The sequence below is a fragment of the Mastomys coucha genome, unplaced genomic scaffold, assembly GCF_008632895.1.
Source record: "Mastomys coucha isolate ucsf_1 unplaced genomic scaffold, UCSF_Mcou_1 pScaffold3, whole genome shotgun sequence".
Classification (NCBI taxonomy): Eukaryota; Metazoa; Chordata; class Mammalia; order Rodentia; family Muridae; genus Mastomys; species Mastomys coucha.
This window is the reverse complement of record NW_022196909.1, coordinates 12,556,965-12,572,140: the sequence shown is the minus strand read 5'-3', so window position 1 is coordinate 12,572,140 and position 15,176 is coordinate 12,556,965. Positions and strand designations below refer to the sequence as shown.

At 46.0% G+C, this 15,176-nt stretch overlaps 2 protein-coding genes across 4 annotated transcripts in view; one reads left to right on the top strand and one right to left on the bottom strand.

Annotated features, from left to right (window-relative positions):
• The window catches only part of Pla2g12b (phospholipase A2 group XIIB), a 24,037-nt gene extending 14,622 nt beyond the window's left edge, over positions 1 to 9,415 (top strand). The window contains exons 3-4 of one of the 2 annotated variants that reach the window (XM_031346877.1): positions 4,310 to 4,475; positions 8,882 to 9,415. In XM_031346877.1, the coding sequence (XP_031202737.1) occupies positions 4,310 to 4,475; positions 8,882 to 9,003 (288 nt within the window). In that variant the 3' untranslated portion in view covers positions 9,004 to 9,415. The remainder of the gene's footprint in view (positions 1 to 4,309; positions 4,476 to 8,881) is intronic. The other variant, XM_031346878.1, reaches the window with a different exon arrangement.
• A 977-nt stretch (positions 9,416 to 10,392) lies between these two features.
• Oit3 (oncoprotein induced transcript 3) overlaps positions 10,393 to 15,176 on the bottom strand; it is a 23,987-nt gene continuing 19,203 nt past the window's right edge. For both annotated transcript variants that reach the window (XM_031346875.1, XM_031346876.1), the window contains 2 exons: positions 12,756 to 12,855; positions 10,393 to 11,523 (listed from right to left, as the gene is read on the bottom strand). In XM_031346875.1, the coding sequence (XP_031202735.1) occupies positions 11,350 to 11,523; positions 12,756 to 12,855 (274 nt within the window). In that variant the 3' untranslated portion in view covers positions 10,393 to 11,349. The remainder of the gene's footprint in view (positions 11,524 to 12,755; positions 12,856 to 15,176) is intronic.

Genomic DNA, 15,176 nt, shown 5'->3' with positions numbered 1-15,176 from the left:
GAAAGGAAGGGAGAAAGATAGAGAGACAGACAGACATATTATGCTTTTGATCTGCACTTTAGAAGAGAGGTTTGATATAAAATGTAGCTGGAGGGGCATCAGCTTTGATGTTGAGTTGTGTCATGTGTGTATGTGTGTGTGTCCATGAGCACACGTGCATTCAGGAAGGCAGAGGGTGACACCAGATATCTTCTTCGTTTGCTCTTCCCCTTATTCTTTTCTTGTGTGAGCGGGTGTACCTGTGCATGCTGGTGCCCACGTACATGTATGTGGAGTCCGGGGGGTGTGTGTCAATGCTGGATGTTTTCTCATTTACTCTCCACTTTTAATTTTTTTAATCATATTTTTATTTGTTTTGAGTGTGGGGCCATACATGCCACAGTGCATGAGGAGGTCAGAGGCAACTTGCAAGAGCTGTCTGCTTCCATTGTGTGGGTCCTGGGGTCCTGGGGATTGAACTCAAGTCTTTAGGCTTGGTGCCTTGTGCTTTTACAACCTGAGACATATTACCTACCCTCTGCCTCTCTCTCTCTCTCTCTCTCTCTCTCTCTCTCTCTCTCTCTCTTTCTCTCTCTCTCTTCCTTCCTTTCTTTTTTTTTTTGTTGCTGATTTTGAGGTGGAGGTCTCTCATGGATCACTTGGTGAGGCCAGCTGGCCAATCAGCTTTCAGGATCCAGCTGTCTCAACCTTCCCCCTGCACTGGAGGTTGATACACAAGCTTTTATGTGTGCAGTGGGGACCAGGAGTCAGGCCCTCCAACTTATGCAGCTGGCACTTTATTGACTGAGCCACCTCCTTCTTATTTCTTACCTAGAGCTTACCAATTTAGCTAGACTGCCTGGCTCACACGCCTCGAGAACCCTCTTGTTTCTGTCTTCCCTGGATAGGCTACAAGCAGCCAACCTTGATGCAGACACAGTTAACTGTTAGGTCTTCATGTTTGCACGGCAAATATGTTACTAATAGCCACCTCGGGCCCAGAATAGTATCTTGTTTGAAGTTTTTTTTAAGATACATTTTTTTTTTCTTTTAAATTTGATTTTGTGCGTTTGGATGGTTTTATGTGTATGGATGTTTTTTACTGGCAGGTATGTCTGTGCCCTTCATGCCTGCAGTACCGATGGAGGCCAGAAGAGGGCACCAGATCCCGGGATGACGTCATAAGTTGTTGTGAGACATCATGCCTATGCTGATGCTGGGATCAAACTCGGGTCCTCTGGCAGAGCAGTCCGTGTTCCTAGCCTCTGAGCAACCCCCCACCCCCACCCCAGGCCCCTGGATTACATTTTAATACATACAGCTAAGCCTCAAGTCTTAGGTGATTTAAGAATTTCATTGGGCAGTAATCTTCCAAGCAGCCCTACGACCCTTGTTCTATCTAACCTGCTTGCCTATTAATTCCAACTTAATTCTGCACCAACTGCAGGGAGAGCCTCCACTCTCTAGGCAATTTCCACGCATCTGTCAGAAACACATGTTCACACCCTGATTGGCTAGGATAAGCTTGGTGGCTATTGGCTGAACGTGTTTTCTTAAGTACGTGAAACTAAATGTCTTGCCTCTTTCCATACAGTGTTTTGGTCCCTTGCACACAGCCTGGGGCCAGCTTATTCACAATCAGCAGTAAATGTGCGAGCACAAAGCACGGATATCCTCTCAACTGAGTGTTTCAGAGAAATAACACATTCTCCTCTGCGAGTTTAACTCCTCTAGAAGTGACCGCACCAGGCAGAGGATGTCGCTCAGTGGTACAACACTGGCCTAGCATGTGCAAGACCTTGAGTTCAGTCCCGAAGGCTGCCGAAATCAATCAACCAATCAATCATCAATCAATCGATCCATCAGCTAATGCAGTAGAGTGGTGGTGCCCATCTATAATCTTAGCACTCAGGAGCAGAAGCAGGTGGACCTCTGAGTTCAAGGCCAGCCAGAGCTACACAGTGAGACCGGCTCACAAACAAATAAACAAACAAACAAAAGGATATGCACTATTTAGAAGTAGTTCAAGAGTCATTCTTCCGTTTGGTCAAGTGGAGTGGCGGTCACTACACTTCAGTACTGGGCAGTTGCTTTCTCATGTACAGTTTTAGTTTGGGGGCCAGGGCCAGGCAAAGTCCTTTTCCTTAGGCATTAGACAACCATAGCCCATGGAGACTTACAGAGCCCAGCCTGTGCCGCATCTAAGGAGTTGGGCTGTCTTTGATGGGATTTGTTGTTGTGTTGTTTTGTGTTACTTAAGAGGACACATTATACTTATATGAAAGCCCTTCTTCTGCATCGGGGGCCTTGGGTTAATAAGAGAACCTGGAAGGTGCTACTGAGGAGAGACTCTAGCACCACTGCTGGCACTGCTGGCACACTCCTCACACATACCCTGAGAGCAGATTTGCTCCATCTCTCATCCACATCCCAGCCTCCAAAGCCAGGTGTGGAGGCAGGAGGATTCATTCAAGGCCGTGATGAATTTGAGGCTAGCCTGAGCTATAGTAAGAACCAGTCTGGAAAAACAATAAGCAAGAAGTCAAGCCCATGTTAGCAGGAAACTGCAAAGGCATCTACAATGCCCTCCGAGTACTAACCTTACCTGCTCTGTGATCTCATGCACTGTTGAGGGCACTCATGCAGCTCTGAATATGCTTGTGCAGCACTGAGTACACTCATGCAGCACTCAGTGTGCTCATGCACCACTGAATGTGCTCATGCACCACTGAATACACTCATGCAGCACTGAATGCCATCATGCAGCACTGAATGCACTCATGCACCACTGAATGCACTCGTGCACCACTGAATGCACTCGTGCACCACTGAATGCCATCATGCAGCACTGGATGCCATCATGCAGCACTGAATGCACTCATGTAACACTGAATGCACTCATGCACCACTGAATGCACTCATGCACCAGTGAACGTACTCATGCAGCACTGAATGCACTCATGCAGTACTGAATGCCATCATGCAACACTGAATGCATTCATGCAACACTGAATGCCATCATGCAACACTGAATACACTCATGCACCAGTGAATGCACTCATGTAGCACTGAATGCACTCATGCATCACTGAATGCACTCATGCAACACTGAATGCCATCATGCAACACTGAATGCACTCATGCAACACTGAGTGCACTCATGCAACACTGAATGCCATCATGCAACACTGAATGCACTCATGCAGCACTGAATGCACTCATGCACCACTGAATGCACTCATGCACCACTGAATGCACTCATGCAGCACTGAATACACTCATGCACTACTGAATGCACTCATGCACCACTGAATGCACTCATGCAACATTGAGTGCACTCATGCAGCACTGAATGCACTCATGCAGCACTGAATGCACTCATGCAGCACTGAATGCACTCATGCAGCACTGAATGCCCTATGAGTGTGCACTTATCCATGTTTTTGGTTTTTAAAACCTTCCCTTTCTTGCTCTGGATTATGTGTTAACTCTAACTTGGAAGGCAAAGCTATTTATCAATTTGGCAAGGAAGTTTCATTTTGTGATGCTAAGGTTCAAATTCGGTGCCTCAGGTACAACCAGTGAGCCAGACTCTAAGGCCCACAAAGCTTCTTCCATGCACATGCATGCTTGCATGCATATGTTATGCGTGTACATGTCCTGCTTAAAACCTTTGACACATTAAATAAATTGACTTGTTTACCTGATCATTCTCTCTTAGTGCTCTGATCTACTTTCATTTTATTTCCTCTTCCTCCTCCTAGTCCTCCTCCTCCTTTAAAGACACAGTCTCATGTAGTCCAGGCTGGTCTCAAGCTTGAAATGTAGCCAAGGATGACCTTCACCTTCTAACTGTCCTGCCTCTGTCTCCCGAAGGCTGGGATACACGCATGTACTGCCAGGCCTGGTTTTTGCAGTCCTGGGGATAAAACCTCACACACACTAGGCAAGTCCTCTCTCAGAGGAGTCACTTCCAATCTTTTACTTCAACAGACTCTCAGACCAATGTTAAGTTTTAGCCCAATTCTAAGCTCCTGGTGCTCTATCCTCTGGACTGTCCCTCTAATCTCTGTTTTATATCACCACAGTGGATTTAAAAATAACTAATATCACAAAGGGGAAAGGTGAAACCTAGGCTAGCATCACTTATAAAGCTAATAACAACATTAAAATCCTCATCCTGCGACTTGGAGCAGCCTCTTCCGAGTCCTTGGCATCTCTCAACTGATCTAATACGTGGCACACACCAGTTCACAGTGAGGTGAGGTGGTCAGGGTTGCCTCAGGTCCCCGCTCTTAACATGGCACACTCTCCCGCTTCACTTTCGCAGATGGACTTGGGCATCCCAGCAATGACCAAGTGTTGCAACCAGCTGGACGTCTGCTACGACACCTGCGGTGCCAACAAATACCGCTGTGATGCGAAATTCCGATGGTGTCTCCACTCCATCTGCTCTGACCTCAAGCGGAGCCTGGGTTTTGTCTCCAATGTGGAAGGTAAGTCTCTTAAGGACACTTCCTGGTGACAGGGAGCCAGGATCCCCTTGACTGGAGAGATGGTTGGAGCTTGCAGGAAAGGTGGAGGGAGAGGCTGGCCATTCTTTCATGGAAGATCTTGGCTACCCATGAGCATCTGGGACCCACCCTGCTGGAAAAGGGTGCAGGAACGCTTTCCCAGAAAATAAAAAGCCTGTCTTTTAGGACTGGAGAGAAAGATTCCATGCCTCTGCTAAACATTTTTCCACTCAGTAGTCCTTCTATATAGGACCCTGTGGTTTGGCTAACACTCTGTTTTCATAGTTCGCTCTTAGCTTGGGCAGGAACTTTAAAAATTCTCTTCGGTGTGTGCACAGCTCTCTGTGTTCCTCCAGATAAATATTTCGAAGCACTGCCCTAATTCCTCTGCTTCCAGCTCTAGCTCTGTTTTTCCGTTTTCCTAATTGATTGTTCAAAAGTTTTCATTGCTCTACTTTGGAAGCCTGAACATGGTAACCTGATGTCAATGTTCAAAGTTTCCAGATGGGAAAGGCTGAGAATCAGGCTCCTCTGAGCCACAGAGATAGCAACTGTGGGGAGAGTCTTGGATGTGGCTCATAGAACAGTGTCTAGAAAAGAGTCTTCACGTGAATGTGTGAGGGCCTGGGATATGGGACATTAATTGGATCTCGTAAAAGCAAGATCATCTCTAACCTGTGTCCACAAAGGGTAGGAGAGAGCTGTCGTTGATGTAGGCCTGGGTCAGGAAATGGCTCTAGGTCAGTGTCCTATTGATTTTTCTCCCTAAATATCTCATTGCTCTCTCACTGGTCAGGTTGCTGCAAAATTCTCATTTTATGTTCCACCAACTGAGGGCCATCCTCTGGGACCAGCTCTATTTTAATATTACCTAAATCTGATGGCCTTCGCCTACAGTTGAAGCCACTGACCAATTTGTCTTCTCTATAGACTGGATACAAGCCCCAGAGTTCTATATGCACAGCTCTGTCTAAGCCAATCCTTGGCAGCTCCTTAGCACCATTTCAGTGTCCCGATCCCTCTCTGGACTCCTACACTAAAATCTGTCTGGGTTGAAGGCCCAGGCTTTCCACCCTAAAGTTCTATCTGAGTAGAACATTCTGAGAATGTGTTGGTGGCACTAAGAGAGTGTCTTTGGGGCTGAGAAGTTGTGGCACATGCCTTTAATCCCACCACTTGGGAGGCAGAGGCAGGTGGATCTGAGTTCAAGGCCAGCCTGGTCTACAGAGTGAGTTCCAGGACAGCCAGAACTACACAAAGAAACCCTGTCTTAAAACACCAAAACAAACAAAAAAAGATAGTGTATTTGAGATTTAATTTATGTATATTTAACTCAGTTAAGTACTAGTAATATATCTACAGTTATACAATCAATCTCATATTCATTATCTTTTAAAGAAACTCTATAGCCATTTCCCTCAGACAGCCTCCCCACCCCCCGCCTCCCGCAATTCCTGCTCAGCCCAGCTGTGAAACTAATTTCCACCTCTATTGATTTGCCTCTTCTGGAATTTTTACATAATGGAATCAAAATATACGGGTTTCTGTGACCAATTTCTTTCAAATTCTTGTCAACATTCATAATTGGTTTTTTGTTACAAATGCTTGAATATCCCGACAACTGATCATGTTGGACATATAAATGCGTATATATGCGTGTATATATATATATATATATATACATATATATATATATACATATATATACATATATATATATATATATACATACATATGTATATATATATACACGCATATATATGTATATTGGACACATAAAGTGTTTATCCAGGTTCATTGCCTCTTTCTAAATTTTTCTTCTAATCACTGAGTCAGGAGAGCACTTCCTTTCTAGTTCTTCTCCATTCAGCCTTATGATTTAAAAGTATTCACTCATACATACTCTTTGAGAGAGGGTCTCTCTTTGGTTTGTGGTTTGTTTGTTTGTTTTGTTTTTTCCTTTGTGATATTATAGTAAATAACTTTTTTATTTTCTTTTTTAAATTTTGCTTTATTTTTAACAAGTGTGTTTATGGTAGAGCCAATGTGGAGGTCAACACTGAACTCTCCAGCGATTCTCCTGGCCCCGCCTCTCGCCTCATTATAGAGGTGCTAAGCCACTGGGTCCAGCTTCTGCTTTTGCTTTTGTTTACTAGAGACAGCATCTCACTGAATAGCCTTGGCTGGCCTGGGACTCACTACATAGACCAGGCTGGCCTCAAAAAAAAAAAAAAAAAAAGTGATCCTCCTGGCTCTGCCTCCAGCGCTGGGGTCAAAGGTGTGAGCCACACTCCCAACTCCAGCTTTTGTATACTTTGGGTGGTGAGCCTGGCCTTGAAGCAGCTAAGCCATCTCTCCTGCTCCCAACTCCAGCTTTTGTATATGGGCTCCCAGGATCAAACTCAGGCTGTGTCAGGCTTGGGCAGCAAGTGCTGTTACCCACTGAACCCTTCCTCCTACCCCATTTAATTGGCTTGGCAGGTGACTTATTGATGCTGTGCAGAGAGATGATTGATTTCTGTCTACTGATTTATTCTCCAATCCTGCTGAACTCATGTATTAGTTCTAGTAAGTGTTTAGTGCATAGCTTAGTCTTTCATAAGATGTCCACAGCACATCCTTTCCATTGGGATTTGAATGTCTTCTTTTTGCTTGACTTTTCCAGCTAGAACCTTAAATACCCATTCAGCAGAAGTCTTTTTTTTTTTAAGATTTATCTATTTATTTTTTATGTGTATGAGTACATTGTAGCTGTACAGATGGCCGTGAGCGATCGTGTGGCTGCAGGGAATTGAACTCAGGACCTCTGCTCACTCCAGCCTGCTAGCTCTGGCCCCACATAATACGCTGTAGCTGTCTTCAGACACACCAGAAGAGGGCATCAGATCTCATCACGAGTCACCATGTGGTTTCTGGGATCCGAACTCAGGACCTTCGGAAGAGCAGTCAGTGCTCTTACCTTCTGAGCCATCTCGCCAGCTCCTCAACAGAAGTCTTTTTTTTTTTTTTTTGGTTTCCCGAGACAGGGTTTCTCTGTATAGCCCTGGCTGTCCTGGAACTCACTCTGTAGACCAGGCTGGCCTCGAACTCAGAAATCCGCCTGCCTCTGCCTCCCAAGTGTTGGGATTAAAAGCGTGCGCCACCACCGCCTGGCTTCAACAGAAGTCTTAAGACTGTCTATCCTTGTATATCTTCTTCCTGTTCTGCAGCGAAGAGATATCATCAGCTTAACTCTGAGCATGAGCACTGGCCCCGATTCCTCCTAGGTGCTCCCCGTTAGGTGTGGAAGTCCTCCCTCCTCCTGGGTTGTTGAGTGTTTCTATCACGGAAAGGTCTGCAGTATGTGGCATGTGACTTTTATTCTATTGATAGGGGATACCGAGCTCAGTGTTAAACCAGCTTGCATTATAAGCCCCGTTTGGCTATGGGTATGATGAGTCTAGTTGACTGCTATCTGTTGAAGGTGCTTTGTTTCGTCATGGGAGATCTTTATCAGTGTTTTGCTGTCTGTCTGGTTTCTCTGTCTGATTTTGTTATCAAAATAATACCGACCACATACAACGGAGCAGACATAATCCTAAGTTTCGGAAGCACTTAGAAGGGATTGCTATGAATTGTTTAAACTCCTAACAAACATTTCCTTGAAACCACGCAGCAATGGATCTCCTTGGGAGATGCATTCTTTAGTGACCAACCATCTGTTTTCATTTTCGATTTCATTGAGTCATTCAGTAGAGAATTTCTATTTCCTCTAAGTTGTCTAAGTGTACTGGCGTGTCCATGGTATCTGTTATACAAGTGAGCCTACATCTTTTCTTGCCTTGTCTTCCTTCAGAGCCCCTTCTGACAAGGGACAGGAACCTTTCTGTGAGTTTCTAGCCACCTTGTGGTTCCTGTCACCACAGTGCAGTATAATTAGCTATTTCCTGTTTGTTTCCTCCATCTCTTGGTTCAAACTATGAGATCCTTGAGTTGGGATGGTGTATTTTGTCTGTTTATCCCTGGTACCCTAGAGGAAGGCAGGATGTACCTATCTGTCATACACATCTTCCTCCCATCAATAAATAACTGTGCACCCCCACGGATGAGCAGGGAAACATGGCAGTAGTGTAGTCTAAATGAATATTCTAAAGTCGTGATAGTGTAGGATTTCAAATGACTTTCCCCTGGGGGTGCCACAAAAGTGAGGTACCGGCAAGTGTATCTGCTTTATTGGACTAGAGGGGAGCTTTTCTGGAAGCTCCTCACTTGAAGGTATGCTGGTCCTCTTAACTCTATCCTCTCTGTCTCTGCCACCCTCTGCCCATCACCCTGGAAATCCGCCACCACCTCACACGTTCCTGGGGTGGTCTGTGCTGGCTCTTACGTTTCTGTTCATCTTTCTCAAGCAGCCTGTGATTCTCTGGCTGATACCGTGTTCAACACCGTGTGGACCTTAGGCTGCCGACCCTTTATGAATAGCCAGCGGGCAGCCTGCATCTGTGCAGAGGAGGAGAAAGAAGAGTTATGAAGAGGAGGTGGCTCTTCCAGGCTTGGAGGCACATCGGGGGCTGCTTCAGAGATGGCGGCGGTCTGGTACAAGGGCCGTCCTTTCTTCAAACCCTCTGGAGATCGTGAGCTGGAGAAGGGCAGCAGCAGGACTTGTCCTTTGAGGAAAGTTAAGAAAAAAGACACGTAGAGTCTGAAGACGGACGGCTCGCTCTGACACTGGTCTCCCCGGCCAAGAGCCGTGTGCCTGGAAATTCACTTCTTAGCTGAAGGACAGGGACAAGTAGCTCCTGTCACTCCTAGATCTGGTCATGACAGTCATAAGTGAAATCCGGGGGAGCCCAAACATTGGAGAGATAATGACTTTTCTCTGGCCCGTGTTTCAGTTGCCAGCTGACACTTCACGTTTAATAAAGCACACTTTTTAGAAAACTCTATGAGAGATGAATGAATTCCATTCTCATCTATAGTTCCATCTCACTTAAACGAGGACGGAATCCAGGCCGGTAAGTATGTTCTGCCCATGGGGAGTTCTCACGGGGGCGGGGGGTGGGGGGAGCAGAGGCTTGTCTGCTGAAGGTCGGATGGAATTAGGGCCCCCGAGATTCCATTTCTCCCTCCAGTGGCCTGCCCCCATGGGTATGTTCAGACTTCAACCTCTGTGAGAGTTATTGGCAGATCTGAGATGCGTCTGGTTAGGGGTAGGAGATAGGCTCACAAAGGACAGGGAGTAACAGGCATTTCCCTCAACTGTGGCTCTCAGCACAGACTGCATTAGGAGTACCTGTGGATGCTTTAAATGAGGTCAGTCAAGACTCTGTGGGCAATGCCCAGGCCACTTCCGATACTCTGCTGGTGTTCCGTTGTCACCCCAAGAAGGCCAGCGATGTACATAATTAGCCCAAGTACCCCGGGTCAGATTCAGTCTAAGGCCCGCTGTTTTGTGCAGCCTTTCTGAACACAGACACACTCATTTTTATATTTGTATCTATTTGTTTAAAGCTGCCCTCACCCTGTCATGTCAGAGAGAGAGAGAAAGAGAGAGAGGGAAAGAGAGAGAGAGAGAGAGAGAGGGAGAGAGAGAGAGAGAGAGAGAGGTTATGATAAAGGCTGAAAGGCCCCAAAGTTTAAAAGTTATCTTTGGCTATTTATAGACAAACATTGTTGATTTCTGACCCCAAATTCCCACTCCTTCTATTCCCCTTCCTAATTTCGTTAAGTCGAGCCAGAATTGTCCATCATCCCACATGGTAATTAAAGAGATCCACGCCCCCCCCCAAAAAAAAACCCCAAACCGAACTGTTTGTTGTAGCCATTTTGAGAAGGAAAAGCGACCTCAGCTGATTACGTGTACAGTCAGGAGTTAATTGGAATATCAAGGAGCTGAATTCCACTGCAGAGAACATTTTTCTTTATAGTTGATATTTATTTCAGTAAAGTTTGTTGAGCACCTGCAAAGTAAGAGTATGATCTGACTGTATACCTTTTCCTATTGTCTTATCTAACCAAGGGCACAGAACACTAATAATCAGGGAATATGGGGCCAAATTTTAGTTTTTCTTATAGTATAGCCATTGAACTACTTACATGCATTCTGATAATTTAAAAAATTAATTTATTTTACTTAGATATATGAGTGTTTTGCCTACATATATGTCTGGTGCCACGGGAGTTCAGAAGTGGCCCTTGGATCCCTGGAACCAGAGTTGTGGACAGTTGTGAGCTACCGTGGGGTGCTGGGAATCGAACCCTGGTCCTCCACAAGAGCAGCCAGTGCCCTTAAGCACCTTATGAATGTATTTTTAGGTGAAGACATTTCACCCAAGGCAATAGGAAAACACTAAAAGTTACTTTGCGATGTTCAACCTATTGTGTTTTCTCTTACACATTCTTTTATTGACAGACTTTCAAATCCCCTCTGAATATTCTATATTGGGGTTGGAATTTTAGGTCACAATTATTACATAGTTAGGGGGTCATGGGTGATACTCTTAGTAATTCATTATTTTAGGTTTCTGACTTGGAATGTCATTCCCAGCTCCTTACATGAGTGGCCCTGTGATACCATAAATGAGGTATTTCAATTGTAAGAAAGGAATGGAGGAAATGAGGGAGGTGGCTTTCCCTGAGGACAAGCGCAGTTCTTTGAATCCAGAAGCTGAGGCTCACCTAGGCCACACCGGCCAGCGGTGATTTGGACCACCCCAGGGACAAAACCAGCCAGTCAGTCCCTTCACGGGGTGGGGTTGTCTAAACTCACAGTCCATGATTTAAAGAAGCCAGCTGCATTAGGAGGTTCTCTGATGTTCTCCGGGGACCCAGGACGTTGTTCTAGAGGGGAGGATGACTGGAAGCAAGGGAGCAGGAACTAGTCCTCCCAGTCGATGGTGATGGGGCCGCCCGTCAGTGTCTGGCTCTGCAGCCCAGCAGAGTCCTCGTCCTCACCCGCCTCACGACGCACTCGCCGGTGGCACCCCTGGGCACAGCGGGAACGCTCATCTAGCATCCCACACACGAGGACACGGCAGTGCAGAAATACCTCCTGAAGGGATGAGGGCAGAGTCAACGCAGTTCGCAAGCATCAACTAGAGGCGACCAAGGACAGACAGTCTTGTATTTGTGGACAGGAAACCGAGGTTGAGGATGAGGACATTGCCCAGTCCACACATTTAGAAATGTGGCCATGTGGAACAGAGTCACGTGGGTGACCTCAAAAACCTAGCCCCATGATTTTGATACGCTGAAGAGACCTTAGGGAAACAGTGTCCCCTGCCTTGGCATTTCAGTCTGGGAAGAACACTGGGGCCCAGCACTTGTAAAGAAGTCTTTTCCAGAAGAATCTACTAGGCCAGAATCAGTTTACTCAGCTGGAGTTTTAGAATAACAAAATGGCGGTGAAGGTCACCTAGAGGCGTTGTGGGAAAGAATGCTTCTCTGTGAAGCTTGACTTGGCCCATGTTTCAACACTGCCAACAGCAGGAAAAGCTCCATCTTGTCACCCACAGCCTCTTGGGACAGCCTCTCGGGACAGCCTCTTGCCCTCTTGACCCACGTATACACACTTTCTTCACCCCTGCTTTTCTCATGTTCAGAATTTTAAAGACTGCCTAAAGTTCCATTAAACCGATAGAGTGTGACGCCCCTGGCTGTGTTTAGTTGAGCCTTCTGCTTTGCCCTCTTAAGAGCGCTCTATAAAACCTATCTAACAAACTATTCTGTTTCTGTGAGATTGCCAAAAATGTATTTAGACAAAAATCATGTGCCAAGTTAATGACGGTGGCATACTGGCAGGTGACTTCCTTTAAAACTATGTATCAATTTATACTGTTGTTGCTCACTTCCTATGGCTCAGAAGGCCTTAGAATTTGTAGTTTCCCATACATTCCATGGAGGACACTCCATATTACAAAGTTGTGTCCCTATGATCAGCATTCTGGGTTTACTCTTCCCCATTCCTATGCTGTCTTGCCATGAGATTCCTGTCTAAATCCTTTGTTGGACTGACAGCAACACTGGCTTTTCACGTGCATCTGCCCACAAAGATCCCAAAATGTGGCCCTATGATAGTCTCTGTGCAAGGCCACTTTATGTGGAGTGGCGAGGGGCAGGCAATTGTAATGTGTGTCAACCCTGAGTTCCTCAATGGTAAGTTTAACTATAGTCCCCCAGAGGTCACAGAGAAGCTAACTGCAGACTTTTAAAATGTTAGTGTACCAGGGCAATAAAAAGGAAGGCTCAGGCATGAGGTTGTGGGACAAAGGTTGTGCGGCTTACCTTGTGGTCTTTGCCCACGAACTTGAAGACAGGGACTTGGAAGTGCTTTGCTAGGTGGTCCCTGGATGAGTACTGCTTTACGGAGTCATCGGAAACACAGCTAAAAGTAGGACAGACAGCGTGTCAGACCTGGTCGCTTCCACAGAGGCAGCGAACACTCCCAGCCAAGGCATTTGGCCCAAGGAGAGGGAAAGTAGGTGGAGTGCACTGGGCTGTGTGCCAGCCTAGTGAGAAGAAAGGATAAATGGTTTCCTCTCCTGGCAAAGGCATCTTTAGACCACATCAGGCAGGGCTAAGTACGGCGTCTGCCCTATCCTCCATTCGTGGAACCTCAGAGAGCCCAGCACCCCTGCTTGGATGAGGGCTCTACGTAATCAGAAGCACTGAGACGTGCTCTTCAGAGAGACCGTTGGCTAGTAAGGTTGTCTTTCCATCTGTGACATGTCTTAGAAATCTAGGTCAGTAGGGATGCTGGTCTGAGAAGGCTCTTCCTTGATTTAACACCTATTTCCTGAACATAGGAGAGACGCAATCCCCCAGAGGGGGTACAGAGGTGAAGGAGCCATCTCATCCGTGCACCTTCGTTTAAGCTTCTCAGGTGACAAACGGGTCTCAAATGGTTTTGTCTCTCTTTTCCCAAACATAGCAGCAGACTTACATTTCCCAGAGTCTGTGGTCCTAATCTTTAGTTCAGTTTGGCACACTGCTATGAGGTGCCTGTCATGGTGAACTGGGACAAGGACTCATTAACCAATACACTGAGGCCACAGTTTTGGATATTGATGCACATTCTCTCCTAAGAAGCTAAGGACCCTCTTTGTGTGGTTTGATCCACTCTAACTCATTTTATATCTCCATGCATGCACATGCATATGTGCACACAGACACATACACACACACACATACATATGCACAGATGTATTTTTCTATTTTATATGTATTATGGGTCAAGGGAGAAAAAGCAGAGCTTCTTTGAACTGTCTAGATGGAAGGACACCGTCCTTTACCCAGAGTCTAAATAACAAGTACGGAAGCAGACTTCCCAGCATGAGACAGCCGCTCACTTGTCCCCAGCAAACGTAAGAAATGGCTTCTAAGCTGACCTCATCGCATTAAGAGTCAAGAAACCACTGTTCGGGGCACTGAGAGTTGTCAGGGGGAGGGGGAGAAAAGCAAGAAGCTGAAGAAAACTAGAAACTTCCAAGGGAACTGAGCAGCTAGGGGAGGGAAGGACCCAAGGCCAAGGAATGTTCCCTGACACACATTATATACCCCTCTCCCATCTATGAGGCTGCAGTTCCTGACTGCCTAAGCTATGTCCCAGCTGCCATTTAGGCCAAGGAAGAAAGAGATCTTGATATGAACTAGGGGAGCCGTTGGGTTCTGACACCATCACACACCTACAAACCTGATCCAGGGCCTTTCAGCCATGCCACAGAGAGCTCCATATTGTTTCCTCCCGAATCAACCAAGAATTCCTTCTCTTTCCAATCCTTTCCGATTCATTTCTTATTTCTATGTATATGCCTGTACAAAGTCTGTTTGTGCTCATATGGGTATGTGTATGTATATGTGGGTTCATGAGTGCATGTGTGAAGGTCAAGGGTCAATGTCTTCCTCCGTCACTGTCCACCTTATTTTCTGAGGCAGGGGCTCTCACTAACCCTGGAGCTCATAGATTAGGTAGACTGTTTAACCTGGTGAGTAGGCTCCTGGGCACCAGGAATCTCAAGTCTAGTCTTCTCTCTTGAGGCAGGCATCTCACCCACTGAGCCTTATCCCTAGTACCCCCACTATCAAACGTCTTGAAAGTGGACAGGACACAAGTTGTTTCGGTGTCCTCCCACAGCCTCACTCTGTTGTGACTCCTGACACAGCTTTTCCCTCTCAGCAGGCTAATGCATCCTGCTCTTAGCGGCATGTGGATAACTCTATGTTCTTGTCCGTAGTTCTGATCATGTTCTTGAGACTGGCACACATTTCTAGGGGCCCATCGAATTTCTTCTTAGGGATTCCACAGGTGAGCAAAACTATTTACTGTTTTATGACTAAATTCAATGGTATCTCAAATTTGCTTAAAAATTTATATATAGATACATACAAACATATATATACATACATATATCACGCCATACACACACTACACACGCACACACACCAGACACACACACACACTCCACACATACTACAACACCACACACATACCACATACACATGTGCATACATATATACACACACATACCACACACACATCACACACACAAACATACACACACATGCCACAACACACATGCCACACACACACACACCACATACACCATATGCACACACATACTACACACACACCACACACACAAACACATACACACAGCAGACACACATGCACACACACACATACCACATGCACACCATACACACACA